Source organism: Bombina bombina, chromosome 1, assembly GCF_027579735.1.
Source record: "Bombina bombina isolate aBomBom1 chromosome 1, aBomBom1.pri, whole genome shotgun sequence".
NCBI lineage: Eukaryota > Metazoa > Chordata > Amphibia > Anura > Bombinatoridae > Bombina > Bombina bombina.
The window spans coordinates 483,469,427-483,487,692 of record NC_069499.1 but is presented as its reverse complement, the minus strand read 5'-3'; the positions used below and the strand labels follow the sequence as shown (position 1 = coordinate 483,487,692).

The 18,266-nt window shown below is 34.8% G+C and overlaps 1 protein-coding gene across 2 annotated transcripts in view; it reads right to left on the bottom strand.

The window, feature by feature from the left end:
- The window catches only part of ITPRID2 (ITPR interacting domain containing 2), a 229,220-nt gene extending 212,929 nt beyond the window's left edge, over positions 1-16,291 (bottom strand). Inside the window, exons 1-3 of one of the 2 annotated variants that reach the window (XM_053698523.1) lie at positions 16,071-16,291; positions 15,632-15,858; positions 13,409-13,454 (exon numbers count right to left, since the gene is read on the bottom strand). In XM_053698523.1, coding sequence (XP_053554498.1) covers positions 13,409-13,454; positions 15,632-15,806 — 221 coding nt within the window. In that variant the 5' untranslated portion in view covers positions 15,807-15,858; positions 16,071-16,291. Of the gene's footprint in view, positions 1-13,408; positions 13,455-15,631; positions 15,859-16,070 lie in introns of those variants that run through there. The other variant, XM_053698524.1, reaches the window with a different exon arrangement.
- Between the last annotated feature and the right edge of the window lie 1,975 nt (positions 16,292-18,266).

Genomic DNA, 18,266 nt, shown 5'->3' with positions numbered 1-18,266 from the left:
CCGTTTTTTGATGGTACATAGGGCGCACTGGACGTACCATCAAAAAACGGTGGAGCGAACACACCTACAATATAAAAAGGAAATTTTTTAAACATAGTCTCTCTAGACATTGTGCATATGCACATAAAGGTAGTGTAAAAACAATCTCTATACTACCAATCGAACAGATTTCTCGGAATAGTCACAATGCTATGCTGACTTTACGTCGTAGAGAGACTTACTGGATTCACAAATTACACACTCTAGCCCCTGACGGCCTAAATGAATGTGTTGATTTAGCAGCATTTGACCTATGAGCGCCAGCTTCCCCGTATCCTTTGAACAATGATCTAGACTCTCTCATGTCACTGATTATCTTTATCTAGATTGTATATTGGATATCATTCTATTAGTTACACCCCAGAGGTTTATTATTACCTCATTTATCATACATCCATACATTTCCAGCTATTTCTAACATCCTCTCATTATATCACAATATTTATAATCACACAAACGTCCTCTTCTCACATAATCACACCAAGTAGAGTTATGCCTTAGTGGCTTTCTTCTCTATTTATTAACTACAATACATCTTTCTATACACATGGTTCTCGTATCCTTATATCTTCACAACACCACAACATATATAACTAAATTTACTCTTTTTTGTCAACGATTTAGGTTATTATATGAGTTGTTTATAATTAGAGCACTTACATTATTAAGTTTATTTATATCTATCAAGTAGTTAAACCTTCTCATATCTATTTTTAGAATATTAACTCTCACGACTTAATGGGTGTGCATATTTATATATTTAATTCTTTATATAGTATTATCGTTTGTTAAGCATCAACCAGTCCGTTAGATAAGAACTGGTTGTCATAGGAATTTTTTCCTAGTTAACATCTTTAATTGTTTCTCTGAGTTTTTTTCTGCTGGTCATTCTTCAGATGGTTTCTATCTTTCTAGGGTGCACCTAATAATTAGAATAGTGCATTTACTTACGGTATATTTATTATACGAACTCTTCTCCAATGATATTAGTTGAACATAGGTAACAATTACTCTAGTCATTATGATTGGAACATTAGGGATAGGTTTGTCATATTTATATCTCTTTCCTATATTGACGTGATGACATTTTTTATCGTAAGACATACAAAGGTCGTAAGTGTACTTTCTCAACTTGGCCCCTTGCGCTCTCTATAGAATAAAGCACGCTCATAGTAGGATTATGAAACCTACGGAGCTGTCATCATATGAATTTCATTCATAATTAAATTTATCCCTATCACACACTATAAGGGTTAGACCTGCGATGGGAGAGATCTGTGAATCATAATACGGCCCATTACACGCTCCTCATTGTGTGACGGCCTATTACACGCCCCTCATTTTGTGACGTCAACAGGCTGTTGTCCTATTGGCCATATCAACCTACGTCACTAGCAAACATTTTAGCAATCATTTAGTACTATTGGGTATTATGCGCTACGATGTGTAATCTTAATACGCTAAGTACCTCTGACAGACAAGTTGTAGCTAAAACACTAGTACAGTTCACTGCTGAATTCGGGTAGTGTTATCCTGTTTTGATATTGGGCATTCACAGAGTTTAGAGATATCGCTCTTAGATGTTCAGATGACCACATCCCCTTTACCACAAACCAATCAGCTATCATCATACACGGCACACTGACCTATCATTAGATAGTCCTTCATCTGATTGACAAGTCGTGGCTGGTCATGCGCATTAAGATTTGTAGGACGCCGGCCACGATGTTACCAATTTTAGCTACATTGAACAAATGTCATATGGTGATTTTTGTAACACTTTTTTATAATAACATCATCTGAGGAACATTACAATCCGCTTGGTCTGTACATCCATTTAGGTATGCTGTTTGAATGGCCTTATCTGTGATAAACGTGATATGATGCGTTTTAAATAATGTTTTATATTGTGTTTTTATGAAACCCCTGATCAAATAATGAATAGTTATTGTGTATTATATGGTTTGTACTGGATGCCATGAAATTTATGATGATGAATTGCATTGATTGTTATGTTTTGGAAACCAATAGGAACTTTGTTTGTAATATGTTATTTACAAATTTGATTGGCTATGAGGGCACTACTAATTAGCCCATTTCCCTCCAACTATCATGTGATTTTTTTTTATTATTTTTTAATTAGATTTGGGTATATATAGCAAGTGTTCAGTAAATGTTTTATGAAGCCTGATGAAACAGCCATTGGCTGAGAAACGAGTTGCCTGTGATTTTAATATTTTAAATAAAGCCATTTATAGTATTTGAACCATTGTTGCCTTTTTTCTGGGATTTGTCCCTTTTGCTGAGGAACCACCTGGTTTGTTCCTGGTTTTATTCTGAATGCTGCTGGACCTTTGGATTACGGCCTTCTCTTGAGTGCCTTGCCACAAGTCTGTTGGGTGACTGTATTGATCCCATCCTGCTCCTATAGCAGGGGTGTCCAAACTTTGCTCTCCAGAGGTTTTGGAACTACATTTCCGATGATGCTCAGCCAGCATTTTATCTAGCTGAGCATCATGGGAAATGTAGTTCCAAAACCTCTGGAGAGCAAAGTTTGGACACCCCTGTCCTATAGCATCAAAGGAGGTGCTATCTACATTGTGAGTACCATTCATATCACTTTACTCCCAGTCACCTTGTGTCCCTTTTCCTGTGCAGGAAGTTGGTCTATAGATCCCAGACTGCCTCTATAGCACTGATTGAGGTGCTTTCTTAAATGTGAGTTCATCTCTTACCTAATTATCTACAAGCTTACTACAAGGATTACTTTAGAGACCACCCTGGAGTCATTTGATAATCAAACTACTTTAGAAGTCATTTGCACATCAGCAGACATCACCAGGCATGTAAAGTCATCAGCTAATGGAAAAACTCTGGGTGATGACTTCAGAATGATTAGCTGATTACCTTCACAAGCATGAACAGCCAGTGAATGACTCTAGAGTCATCTCATTTAAATATTTCGGCCTGTGGCAATACTGCAGGATGGCTTCTGATGAATAGTCTGGAGTCATTGATTACTTAAGAATGACTGCAGGAAGATCATCCTTTTTGACTAGGGTTTTTATGGTAATGCTGCATCACCTTCAAGTGATTAGCATACGGGTATTATGTCCCTTAAAAGAAAAAAAAAAAAACGACTATTTCTGCGATATTAATTTAGGGCTTTACTCTAAAAAAAACTATTCCATCAAGCTTTGCATATAAAATATTTCTCAAGCATATTGTTTGATAAAGGTTTCCTTTTCTAGTCCTCTAACTTCACACTTTAAATGCAAAGATTTTACTTCACCCCCCCATTTCCAAATAATACATTTAAAGGGACAGTATACACTAATTTTCATATAACTGCATGTAATAAACACTACTGTAAAGAATAAGATGCACAGATACGGATGTAAAAATCCAGTATAAAACGGTTTAAAAACCTACTTAGAAGCTCTCAGTTTAGCTCTGTTGAAAGGTAGTTGGAAAGCCCACTCCCCCTCCCCCTTCTTTTGCATATGAAAAGACCCTTTACACAAACAGGAGAGAGCTGTAGAAGGTAGCTGACGGTATGCTCATAAACCTTTGGGGCTTGGATAGGAGTCTTAAAATCAGAGCAATGTTATTTAAAAATAAGCAAAACTATATATAATTTTTTTTTTTTATAAAACTTTATGGGCTATATAAATAGATCTACAAAACATTTATGCAAAAAAAAAAAAAAAAAAAAAAAGTGTATAATGTCCCTTTAAACCTTGTTGGAAAGCTCAACTCTCACTTTGGGTCAGTCCTCAAATGCAAACATACGTCTAATCGGAGACAGAAAAGATAAGATAAAATAAGTTGTTCCTGGTTTAAGAAAAAAAAAAGAAAAAAATACAGATCATAGTAACAATTATTTAAATGAAAGTTTTGGAAACACTCGGATTTACCTGCACCACAAATAAAGGGGACTTTCAGTCATGAAGTATAAAAAAAACAAATGGTTTAGCATACGTATTACACTAGTTGGACAAGCAGCATTTTCTAATTTTAATCAAATACTTCTCGCTGGATTGAAGACAAACATTCCTTGCAGCTTTATTGTAGTGACATTTCCAGGACAATCTCCCCTTCCTCAGATCATTTTTTTTTCTATTATATAGTTTCGCCAGCACCGTGGTTGCTGACTGTTTAATGGTTTGTAAGAGTGCAGATCCCTTCTACACATTTTTATAAGCATCACTGGCACATAAAGTAGTAGGGTTAAGCAGTCTTGGGGTAAAATAGATGTTGACTTTAGCGGCCCTTTAATCTAATCAGGGGCTCATTTATATCTGGCCACTGAAAGTTAGATAATCATGGGGCATTTCCCTAGATTGGCTTAAAACTGCAAAACTTATTTTTTTAACATTTTGTGCACAAATCTCATATAAGTAACTATTTAATTGTGGTTGTCATGTACATATAGAATTATTTGAAATCATCCTAATGAATACTTCTCCTACAGAGCAGAATCATGATTAAGGTCTATTGTTGACCGAAACGTTGTTTCTGTACATGGTGATGTCTCCACAATAAATCCACATGTTTGATGCATAAATAGGTGCTGTGGCTCTTTCTTGGATTAGCTATTACTTTGAAGGATTTGTGCAGGATCCTTGCTGCGTGCACCTTGATGCTTACTGTGAGTGCTGGGCTATTGTTTTGTTTTACTTACAGAGCAGAAGACAGGAGGAAGAAACTCACAGAAATATAAAAACGTACCAAGAACGGATATGCTTGGATATTGTCAATGTTTATACGTCTTTAAGTTAAGTGTAAAGAGCGACAGAGAATCAGAACATAGAACTTATCCGTCAAAACAAACCGCCTGGGATGGCACAAAATGATAATAATTTGCTGTTATGTTTATGTCTGCTACATCCTTGAACTGAGAATGAAACATTGAATCCAATCAAATACAGTACACACAAATTGAACTTGCTTAAAACTACAAAAGTCACACAAACCCCCCAAATATTCTTTCATGATTCAGATAAAGTATACAGTTCAAAAATTACATCGTTCTTTTAGTAACCTTTGTTGAAAAGCAAGTAGGCAGGCTCAGGAATATTATGTGACAGCAGTTTTGCAAGAATATTTTTAACACTGTTATTCATTGTGAAAACACTACTGTTCTCTAGCGCTCAAAAGCTTTCTTGCAAAACTGCTGCCATACAGTTCTCCAGACATGTTTATGCTACCAAGGTATTCTCTTCAGTAAAGAATGCAAAAAAAACTATGTAAATTAGAAACTTTTTTAAAAATAGCATTATTTGACAATCAAATACGGTAGAATTGCATAATCAACAAGTGCATAATCAAAAGACAATGCAATAACACTCAGAACTCCAAATAAGCAGATTTTATTTCTGATAAATGTATTTTTCCCCAAATGCCGGGACCCTGTGACAGCCATCAGCCAATCACAGACTATTATACATATAACATAAGCTTGTGCACATGCTCAGTAGGAGCGGATGCCTCAGAAAGTGTGTATTTAAAAAAGAATGTGCAAAATTTGATAATAGAAGTAAAATTGGAAAATCTCTTAAAACTACATACTCTATATGAATCGTGAAGGTTTAATTTTGACTTTAGTGTCCCTTTAACACAATATTCAAAATAGCAAAACATATTTGAATATTCAAATGTTTGCTTATCGCCTTCCAGCCCGGACTTATTTGTCTACATCAGAACAAAGTTGTGATGTAAACAAATAAGTTATAAAGTGAAATCATGCGATTGTTCATGTGATCGCATGATTTTAATGATGGGATCATGTCTGGCGGAAGTGCCTAGGGCGCTAGGCACCCCCTCCAACCCGCAAATACATCCAGGAAGCGCCTTTGGCTTCAGTACAACCAAAAGGCATGGACATTCTATGGCGTCCTAAGGGCAGGAAAAGGTTAAAGACACAGTCTAGTCAAAATTAAACTATCATGATTTAGATAGGGCATGCCATTTAAACAACCTTCCATTTTTCTTTTATCATCAAATTTACTTTGTAATCTTGGTATTCTTAGTTGAAAGCTAGACCTAGGTAGGCTCAAATGCTAATTTCTAAGCCCCTGAAGGCACCGATTGGCTAAAATGCAAGTCTGTCAAAAGAACTGAAATAAGTGTTGGTTATGCAAAACTGAGGAATGGGTAATAAAAAAGGGATTATCTATCTTTTTAAAAACAATAACAATTCTTGTGTAGACTGTCACTTTAACATTGGCTGTTATATGCAAAATATGGAAAGGCAACATTACTTTTATGGAAACATACAAAATAGTAGAAAAGAAAATCCAAGGGAGTATTTGTTCTATTTCAGATATTCACATATCCCTATTAATGATTGATTATACGTGGATAGGCACTGCATTAAGGGTCAATATATTTTAGGTTAATATTAATGAAAAACAAACACGCCACTCACATTATTCACTGCAAAAGGTCATGTGACAGTTTTCAGAAGAAAAAAAAAACGCACAGTACAATAATACAGAGTATCAATCAATAGATAAGACGTAATAACTGTGCCCCTTATCTCAACTAAACAGGTTAGATTACAATCCAACATTAGAAAACTTTAAAGGGACAATTTTTTTTTACATATTTATATATTAAAGTAACATGTAAAATGGAATAACTCCAACAATATAAACACAGGCAGCTTTTTAAAAATATTAGGTTCCTAATAAATGCGCAAAAAAAAAAAAAATTGGGTTTCATATTTTGTTTGTCTGAAAATCTGTTCAATAACTAAACTAATGACCACATTTGAAAATGTTGTCATTTAGTTGCTGGAGAGCATTCCATAGTGCAGAAGCTAATTTAGTCTTTAAATGGCCATAGTAAGGAAGATGAAAAGACAACAGAAGCTTTCCATTAGAAAGGACAGTAAACACATTGGGATTTGTATAGAACATGTTCAGTTATATATAAAGAAGCAACTTTGCAATATACTTTCAATATTTATGCCCCCCCTTTTCATGTAATTTAGCACTGAAAATTGAGCAATTTCTCATTCCCAAGGCCAACCCTGTTCTACATCCTTCCCCAATTGGCTTTATGAGATAATACATGCTAAATAATGCGTTCTATACTAACATTATAGCAGGGCTTTTAGTCTGCTCACTAAAGCCCAGATTGGCTCCTATAAATGAGGCAAATGATGAGTGGAGCTTGACTATTGATTAACAATTACAGTAAAAAGGATGTTACCCACTTCAGCATAGAGGCAACCGTCCCACTTACAATCAAACGGAAAGTCAAATGATTGTCACTGCAACTCAAAAACGGCCCCCGATTGGCTCCTGTGGGACTGCTTGCGTTGCTAAGCACATCCCCAAGTCGGACCCACCAAAGTTTTTACAGGAAAAAGGAGCAGGATGCCGCAGAGGTTCCATGCTGTCCTAAGGGTGTTAAAGCCCAGCTTTTATAACGACACGAAACGTCCAGGGGTTAATTGGTTTTAAAAATGTTACGACTTGGCCGATATGTTTTTCTATAGCACTGATGTTCAGACCTTTCCTCAGGCCTCCCCAACAGGCAAGATTTTGAGGATATTCTAACTGGAGCTCAGGTGAAATAATCAGCTGATTAGTAAACATTGTTATTTTACCTGCTCTCATCCAAGGTAATCCTGAAAACCTGGCCTGTTGGGAAGCCTGAGGAAAGGTGTTAAAAAAAAAAAGAAAAGTGCTCTATAGCAGGGGTCAGCAACCTTGGGCCCCCAGTTGTTGCTGACCCCTGCTCTATAGCAAGACAACAGAAAAGTATTGTAAGTATTGTCCCTTGAAGGCGTGGAATGGACTGAAATAGAATGCAAAGGTTTTCAAAAAAAATATATATAAATATGCCCTCAAAGCATTTATTATGTTTGAAGATCATTTGCAATATAGTGATTGCATTTATAAAACATGTCGGGGGAGCTCAGTTTGTATTCAATATCCCTGTAAATTTTAGATGGCTTTTTGCATTGGAGACTATAGTTTTGACTGCACTATTTTAGATGTTTAATTGTCCACAGTTGTTTTATTATTCTGTGATAGACAAAAAAAATGCTAATTTTCAATGAATATTGATGTACAGTTTTACTATGGTGTGACCTGTACCCCTTTATCAGTGCAGACCTAGAAAGTACTCCAATTTTCAAGCTATAGTCATTATTTTAATAATATGTGGAATAGATTTTAAAGGGACATTGCACACTAGATGTATTTCTTTGCATACATGTTTTGTAGTCCATCTGGTAGTGTTTTTAGAAAAATGTATAGTTTTGCTTATTTTTTTTTTAGAACATTGTGCTGATTTTTAGACTCCTAACCAAGCACCACAGTATCAGATGTATACACATGTGTTTACAGACTTCTGCAGGCTCCTGTTTATATTATCTGTCTTTTCATATGCAGGGAAGGGGGGAGGTGGGGAGTGTCTGCTATTTTTGTTGACCCAGATCCTTTCAGTGGGTGTCCCAGCCTAACCTCATCAACAGCGCTAAACTGGGAGTTTATAAGTAAGGTTTTATACTGTATTTTTAGATCAGTATCTGTGCATTTTATTCTTTATAGTAGTGTCTATTACATGCAGTTATATGAAAATTGGTGTATACTGTCCCTTTAAGTGAAGGTAAACTAAAACGGTCTACAATAAATAATTTAATATATCAAGCCAAATAAATAGTAGTTTCATTCATCAATAGTTCTAAATTTTTATATTACCTTAGATATCTTATATTTTTTGCATCGATTCGGCAATCCGAAAATCAACCCGTATTATTTTTTTTTTTCCCTAAACAACGATCACGTTGTTTAGACAGCCAATTGATTCTTTGGCCGTTAGGCGGCCATCAATTGACGTAATCATGGTATGGTTGCATATGCGCATGCGTAACTTTTTGTTGTTCGTAGTGTCCAAGCGAGCGCGTCCACGTATCGCGCATGCGCATTACAAATTTTATTTTTTTAGGCATAGTTGTAACCGCATTGGACCTCAAACGGCAACAAAGTGGAAACATATGTATCGCTCCTTTTACCAAGAGCATCTCTTTTTTTGTAATATCAGTAAGTGTAAAACAATGTCATTTTTTGCAGAATAATATTGAGTGATAGTGAAGTAAGGTTTGCCATGGGCGGTTATTAGATGCTCAATGTGCACGAGCTTACTAGACTAGGTAGGACCGCTCTATACGTCACTATATCAGAAAGCCGGAAATGGTGAATGGGAGGAGAATCGGAAGGCAACGGTAATAAAAACTTTGGGTAAAAAAAAATACATAAAGTTTTAAAAAAAAAAAAAAATCACAACTAGCAACTGGATTTGACAGTATAAAAGTATTATAAATAAGATTTATGAATGCAAAAACTTTACCTTCACTTTAACTTTACTAGAAATTCTTAATTCAGCAATACATTGTTCAATCAAATAATTAATATCAAAATAAAATAAAAAATATAGAATAAACTTAAATACAAATAACATTAATATGCTGGTTTTAAAAAGAAAAAGGTCCCATTTCAGAGCCTCATTTTAAAAATTAAACAAAAAAGGTGAAAAAAAAATCTAAAGTAAAAAACAAAGAACAAAGCTCATCAGGATGTCATTTCTACAAGATAGTGTTATATGGCAGTGTTCTCATGCAGACAGAGGGATACAACTGTTAATCAGAGATAAGATAAAAATGATCATCACTGGACAAGACAGTTTCATAATTACATATGCACATAAAAGGATAAAGATAGCACTTATTTTTAATTGCCACAATCTCTAGATTCCTTTTTACAGATTTATATCAAAAGGCTGTTTTTTCTTTCATGTTTCATATGGGGTAAGTGATTTAAAAAAAAAAAACTTTCCAATGTACTTTGATTTATATTATCTAATCTGTTTTGTTCTATTGATATTCTTTGTTGAAAAGGATTCCTAGGTAGACTCAAGAGCTGCTGATTGGTTGCCGTGCATACATGCCTGTTGTCATTGGCTGACCAATGTGTTCAGATAGCTCGCAGTAGTGCATTGCTGCTTCTTCAACAAACAATAACATGAGAATGAAGCAAATTATATCATAGAAGTAAATTGGAAAGTTGATCTACAAAACAAGAGAGAGACAGATGCGCCACATGGCCCAATATGGTTTGTTCAACACAATGTATATGATCTAGTCGTGCTAATGCAAACTCACAATTCAGGAAGCACTTCAATCAGTGCAATAGAAGCAGCCTGGGATCAATCACAGTCACCCAGCAGACCGACCTCTAGGATAAAGTGGAGTAATATTTGATATAGCATCTACAGTGATGCTATTCAAGCAGGATGGGATCAATGTAGTCACCCAACAGACTTTAGACAGGGTATCCACAGGAAGCAGTCAGCAGGTGTCCAATAAATTGGGCCAAAATAAATTGGTCCACAAAATGCACAAGAGCAAGTGTGTTTTAATAAAGTATTATATTTACTAGTAAAAACAAATAAAAACAAGCGACACGTTTCTCAGCACACAGGCTGTTTCATCAAGCTTACAACATATAATTCAAACACTTGCTATTTATAACCAAACAATGTATCAACTAAAAATGGACACACCTGTAAGGGGAGTGGCATAAGGCAACTCCCATTTGGGAGCACCCTATCAGCATTTACTGTGTTGGGTGACATATGTAAATCACACTATAGATCATTACATTATAATAAAATGATGTTTATCAACGATACCAGTGTACTTATTTGTTTATTATTATATATTCCCATATGTATTTCTCCATCTAAACAATTAATCATCCTATTGGGCACCACTGACCGATATAATTTTTTTTTATATATAGATGCGTGATACGATAGTGCAAATTCCCTCTGATAGTAACTAAAAATTGGGGAGATAGTATATGTCTATAACCTTAAAATTGCATTTACTTACTTGAACTTGACATAGTAGTATCATATGTCGATGGAGAGTAAAACTTCATGTTAGTGTATCCTACGGCGTTCACTAATTCTAACTGCGCATGATGTCATCTGTCATTTTTAATCTTGCGTGTACGCATGCGTGTATTCTCTGAGTAACGTAGCAATATTAGGTGGTTCATCTATTCTGTTTAAAGGGATTCAAGTTCTAAAATGTGTGTTTTGAGTGTCATCCTAGTGCTGGAAATCCGTAAGAAGCGCCTCTAAGTTGTTATGATGGCCGCTTGGATACATCACGGCAGTAAAATACAACCTCACTATGGTTATAGATTAAATTGCCCCCCCCCCTTCCACTCTTTGTTATCTGATAGTCCATATTTTTATTAGAGAGTATATATTTTTTATCATAGTTAGTATAGTAAAAAATATATCTCTTTAGTAGGTTAATAGTAAACCTTTTGCCAATTAGTATTCTATATTAAAAACCATATATTGATACCCATCTCTAGGTGATTGTAGTCGAGAGGCTCATAGGGCTATAGGTAACTCTTAATTTGCACGGGGGATGTTAATCGCGTAGTGCGCTTCAGTTGTCATCACTAGATGTAGGTTGTTTTTCCCTATCAGCATACTAATATTGGATTATGTAACCGTGTGGTATCATGGCCCATTTCAATGAGTATATTGCAGTGTGTCTAGTGTATTAAACAGATAGACTTATGTGAAATTAATGTATATCCTAGATATCAAATGTAATAAAAGTGTAATGTTATAGTGACAACAACCCCGTCATACTAGTGTTCACTCTTAATAGAGACTTAAATAATCTCGAGTAACTACCCATGTAGGAATGTATAATATCTTACTATCATGCCAGTGGATATTAGTGTCAAAAAAATGACAAAGCATAATACATAAATAAGATTCCCAGATAATTATATAGTGACAATGAATGAAACAGATATTAAAATCTGCATATATGTAAATACATAGTGTGTATATGCATAGAGATGTGTGTGATGCTCCCAGTGTGGAATTTGTATGTGTGTGACAATATAGTGACTAGTATAATATGGCTATATAATAGATATTAATATTAGTAAAGGGATTGTGTAGAGATAGGGAGTGTGAAATAGTGATCATATATTGTATACTATAGTATATGGTGATAAACTATTACTAACCTTAGTATCATTATTGTGGGTATGAATGGGAATGTATATGGAAAGTTGTTTAAAATTGTATTATATTTTAGAATCATGAAAGAAAAATTGTAGTTTTCATGTCCCTTTAACTACTTAAAGTCAGATCTGTTATCTTCCTTTACTTTGGTACCACAAAATATGTATCAAAACATGGGGTGCAGGTAGTCAATTGCATTTAAAATCTTAGAGGACACTCAGGTTTTGGCATTTGTCAAGTCTTGCTAACAACTAACAAAAAAAATAAAATAAAATATACATTAACAACAAAACCAGTACACTTCCAAATCCAAACCAATTCCCATTTTTGTTTTACAAAAACGATTAGTTCATGTGAAATATACAGGTCTGCATGTTTTGTGACATTCTTTAAAGGGACACTATACCCAAACATTTTCTTTCATGATTAAGGTAGAGAATATCATTTTAAACAACATTCCAATTTACTTCTATTACCTAATTTGCTTTATTCTTTAGATATACTTTAATGAAGAAATAGCAATGCACACAGTGAACCAATCACAGGAGGCATCTATGTGCAGCTACCAATCAGCAGCCACTAAGCATATCTAGATATGCTTTTCAGCAAAGAATATCAAGAGACTGAAGCAAAATAGATAATAGAAGTAAATTAGAAAGTTGTTTATAATTGTATGCTCTTTCTAAATCATGAAAGAAAAAAATTGGGTTTCATGTCCCTTTAAATATAAACAATTAGTCTAGGACTGACATCTCTTCCATTAACATTTTGGAAATTTTTTTTTTTTTTTTTTTTCATTCATGAGTTATATTTTTAAAGAAAACCAACTTTAGTAACGCAATACAAAACCTCTTTTTAAACAGATCTTATTCACCAATGTATTTTTATGAAAATGTCATCAAAATAAAAGATTTCAACTGAAAAATCAAGCCTGGGAAATAAAAAATAAAAGGCATATTCACAATTCCTTCTTCCCTAGGAGTCATAGTATATTTTACATTATTCAATTCAAAATGCTAAGTGAGGTTTTAAACACTGGTTACACCCAGAGAATGAAAAACTAAAAAAAAAGTCAAGTCTAAAAAGTAAAGAGTCTATATAATGTACAATTTACACTAAATATAAGATGGGGGGGGGTGTGTGTGTATATATATATATATATATATATATATATATATATATATATATATATATATATATATATATATATATATATATATATTATTTTTTTCTTCTACTGCAAACATCTATTGGAGAACTAAAAGAACTGTCAAAAGAAAATAAATCTTACCTACAATCTTTCAGCCAGATAGCAATTTTTTCATTAGGTATATTTCCTTTAAAAACAAAACAAAAACAAAAAAAGTTAATGAAGGTACAATAAAGCATTAGCTTTTGTCCTTTGCATACCCATCTACTAAAGAAGCATACCATAACATACATCATCCCTCACTATAATGTGCTGTCTAAGAAAATAAACATGAGACTTGCGGAATGTGCATCAGACATTCATTCAATATCAGATATTGGAAGCTTGGCTGGAGTGTTGTGTAAGTACCAGAAAATAGGATGTTAAATTGAACAAATACTTTAAAATGTTGTGGTGGCAGTGTGGGTGGTGGGAGTGTTTAGGCTAAACATATCCGTTTTTGCTACTGAAAAAGGTAAAGTGGAGTAATTAAATTGTAGAAAGTGATTGAAATATGCATATATATTTTACACATATACACAGTTACCTGGTACACCAGCATATGCAAAGAACCTGATGTGTATTGAAAATCTGGCTAATTAAACTGGAATGTGTTTTGAAAGATATTAGTGATCAGACAGCCCATCTTTCACATTTGGCATTAATGTGACAGTTTTAAGGTTTTGTTTCATTCCAACAATTGCTCAAAAAGGTTAGAGAGACAAACATCAACTGGTCATAACCAGGCACTGGACAAAGTAGTGGATAAACAGGTTGAACTGGAAGCCCCGAACTAGTTATTGACATACAAAATGCTTGTGTACTCACATGCTTGCCTAACAAGGACTATAATATTCCCAGACACAATACACAAAAAGAAATATGTCTTTGAAAACAGTATTTGGATAAACAGGTTTGAGATTATATTTTACCTGGCATTTAAAGCCTGAGGTTATTCACACATGTCACGTTAAATGATGGCTGGGAGCAAATAGAAGACAATACACTTTTGCTTTATCTATAAGAGGATTTTTTTAAAGTGGTGGATGCTCCTGCACAGATTAAGCTGTATTTCATGTGATCATGTGGAAACTCATCTCTAAAAAAGGAATTCTGGGAGTTGCCCCATCAACCAATGAGCAATGAATACCTGAGTATTAAATGAGAATTTACTGCTAAGATTTTCTAACATCATAAAATAGTTTTCAGAGAGAAAAAGCAGCAAATTAATAGCTTTGCATGAAAAATGTTAGGTAATTGATGATTTCTTTACAGTAAGAAAAACTGGATAATTTTAGACCATGAGGCAACAAGAGTGCATTAGTCAAATTCCATATGTTGTAAAATTTGTCAAAAACATTTAAAAGGGACCTAGTAAAACTAGGTAGGCTCATAAGAGCTCAGGAGTGTGCATGTGTCTTTATTACTCTATGGCAGCAGTGGTTTTCAACATTGTATAACTAAGCTTCAAATAATGTTGCAGAACACTGCTGCCATAGAGCTCTTATGAGCCTACATAGTTTTACTCTTCAATTAAAGATACCAAGAGAACAAAACAAATCTGATAAAGTAAAACCCGTTTTAAAGTTGTTTAAAATGGTATGCTCTATCTAAATCTTGAAAGTTTAATTTTGACTTTACTACTATCCCTTTAAGGCTTTAGTTATATATTCTTGAATGATCTGCAAGTTGCTGTTAAAATGTGCTAAAATAAAAACATAGTCATGAAATATAAACAACTATATAATGAAAGAGAGGAAGTGTGTCTGGCAAATTACTTGTTTTATACAAAGTTTAACTATTGCACATCTGTAGCACAAAACAGCTTACCAGACTACCGGCAGAGCAGGCTCTGACTGTATGGAAACTAAAGAAAACGCCAAACATCTGAGACTAAAAAAAAATTAGTTCCATGTTTGGAGAAACTAGAGACTTTGTTAGAACAGCCATTGACATTAAACTAGATTATGTTTAGAATCTTATGGTCTTGGTATACAGAGACAGAAATACTGTACATCTCACAAACTAGGTAGAAAAAAAAAAATATTACTATACATTACCACTGGCACAGGAAACTACTAATCTGCTCATTATCAGTTTCCTGTCTAATGTATTTTTATTAGAAGTTTCAGAGTAACAAAAACTGAGTGTGTATATATATATATATATATATATATATATATACACACACACACACGATCATATACATCATATACATAGCATAAGAATATATGATACATAAGGTTTTGATGGTTCTGTTGCTCTGTTATGACACTTCACTTGGCAGAAGAACACATTTAACACAGTCTCTACATCACCACTGACCTGGTTCCCCTCCGAGCTGCAGCTTCCCTTCTATTGCCTGTGCAATCTGGTTCCCCTCAGTGGAAACATCCTCTGCTTCCGAAGCTTGCCAGGAATCTCTGCTTTTCGCCCAGGCCTTTCTCTTGTCTGTAGCAATAGCCCAAGTCTGAGGCGTTTCCAAGGCGGCTTCATCCATGCTGGGTTAAATAATCTTACTTTATATTATGTTAAGCAGCTGAGCTGACTACCTGCGTGTAAAGAGAGAAATAGGAACCATGATCAGCTTCCGCAGCCCACAGTGGAGGAAGTAATACAAAGCTAGAAAACAAAATTGCAAGCTAGGAAGTTATTTTAACCCACTAGCTACCATAGAGCGCAAAAGCATTGCAGTCCTCCGGCAGCTGATGAGTTAAATAAACCTATTTGCAAATATGGAACAAGGATCGCATTCCATACTCACATGTCAATCACCGCATTGTGTTCTAACCACAAAAGTTATTTGTTTCCAATCCTCCTTATAGACCGAGTTGTTATAAATATAATATTTTAAATTCTTCCGACCCGGCCTTGAGCTTTTCTGCTTTTTCCTGTAGCACTCGCCCCCGCCTTTTCCACTGTGTTTTTTTTAATCACTTTACTGAACTGTAGCAACTTCAAACTTTTACGTAGCTATCACGAAGAGATGCGAACGCGCAGGCGCTGCTTTATTGTCACTACTTTTTTTTTTCGTTACAACAGAAACACCTGAAAGAGGAGGGAACTGAGATTTGACCAACCTCCGACCCAAGTGCGATAATATGAAAATGCAAGCAGAGGTCAAACTAGGAACTTTAATGAAAATTGTGAGTGAACTTTACAGGAAAACAGCATTTTCAGGATAATAGAACTTTACAGAATATTTCCAGACAAAACGTGCCATTAAGATATCACATTTTGACCTGTGTTTCCTTTTATCAGACAGGTTAATGCGTTTGTGATTGCATTCAGGATATATTTCGGGTGTGATGCAGGAAACAGCCATATGTGTAACAATTAAAACAACACTGTGGTCAGGTATCTACTATGCACACCCAATGACCATCACTTCTGAGCAAATAATAGGTTAATGAATAGTTACTTGTTTGCTGTGTTCACTGTGACTCATTGTGAACATGGTTTGTTTTAATTGGGAATGACATAATATTTTTAATCTAGAACGTTAGTTACATAGTTATATATGTTTATCTATATTACCTAATAATTATAGGTACTTTTATTTTTATGTTTAGAACAGGTCAAACCAGAAATCTCCCATCAAGGCAACATAGGCGATCAAAATACAATAAAAAAAAATAAGCCAATAAGAGTGTATTCATTACTAAATATTTTAAAAATGTATGTAGTATAATAACTTTCTTAAAGTAACCCTAAACAAGTAATTTGTTTAAAGCTTATATTATTTATTAACTCTTGGTTTGGTTATAGTTATGTCCCCAGGTATCATATGGCATATTGCCATGCTTTTTACATGCCCTGAGGTAGCTTACTACAAGGCCCTCTATTCACCAGTCTGCCAAAAGCCTTTATTATTTACTGTATATAAGTATTATCGTATTGTACAGCCATTCAAGCACATACTACCTGCTCCTTAGTAAAAGATGAGGCCAGTGACAAATTGAGCCATCCACTCCTTAGTAAAGGCTCAATGTGCTTTCAAGGATTAGCTCAAGTATGTGCAGACCGTCTACACAATGTTAGTCTGGCTTCAGAAGTGCACGTTGATTATTATCATTTATTTGTATAGTGCCGCCAAATTCAGTAGCGCTGGGTACAATGATAGGGGTTTTACAATACGAGGATGGTACGACTTCTCATTGGCTATTAACACTCAATGTTAATTTTAAAACATAAAAGAGAAAAGGCTTCTTTACAGGGGCTTCTTTACAGGGGGACCTTGTATCATGATCATTTAGGATACATTGGAAATCAGTTGCTATAATCAGTTTAATATAATGGTATACATCACTCATATTAACAAAATGTGGTACCTATATACAGTTTACCTAACGAGATGCATGGAACTGCTTTTTCAATAACAAAGATTTCTGATTTTTATTCAGTGATGTCGAGGGCCACACAAAAACCCTTGCAGGGCCAGAGTTTGGGCGTCCCGAATTTCATACATGTATTTAATTATGCAAACGTTTTGCAATGCAGTGCTTAATTGCTGTTTTTTACTATTCATATATAAACATTATTTAATGTTCCTGGTAAATACTAAGCATTTTTTATACATTGTCAGTTAGGGACCTTAATTTTACACCACTGTTACCATTACACTACACATGCTTAATAAGAAAATGTTTTGGTAATTTTTGTTAAAAACAAATAGGTAGAGCAGTGGCACCCAAAACGTCGACCACGGTCTACCTGTCAACTGCCTTGCTTCTTAAGGTAGACCGTGGTATTGATTCTAACTGATGCACGCTATTCATCACCACCGTCCGCTCTTGCCAACCGCATTATTATTCCCTGTTTTTAGCGCTCTGTAACAACAATTGTTATAATAGAGCAGCTAACGGGGAACAATTATGCAGCTGACAAGTGCAGCCGTGATGAATAGCACACATCGTATGGGATCAATACAGCGGTCATGTGGTTGTGGCTGCCCCGGCAA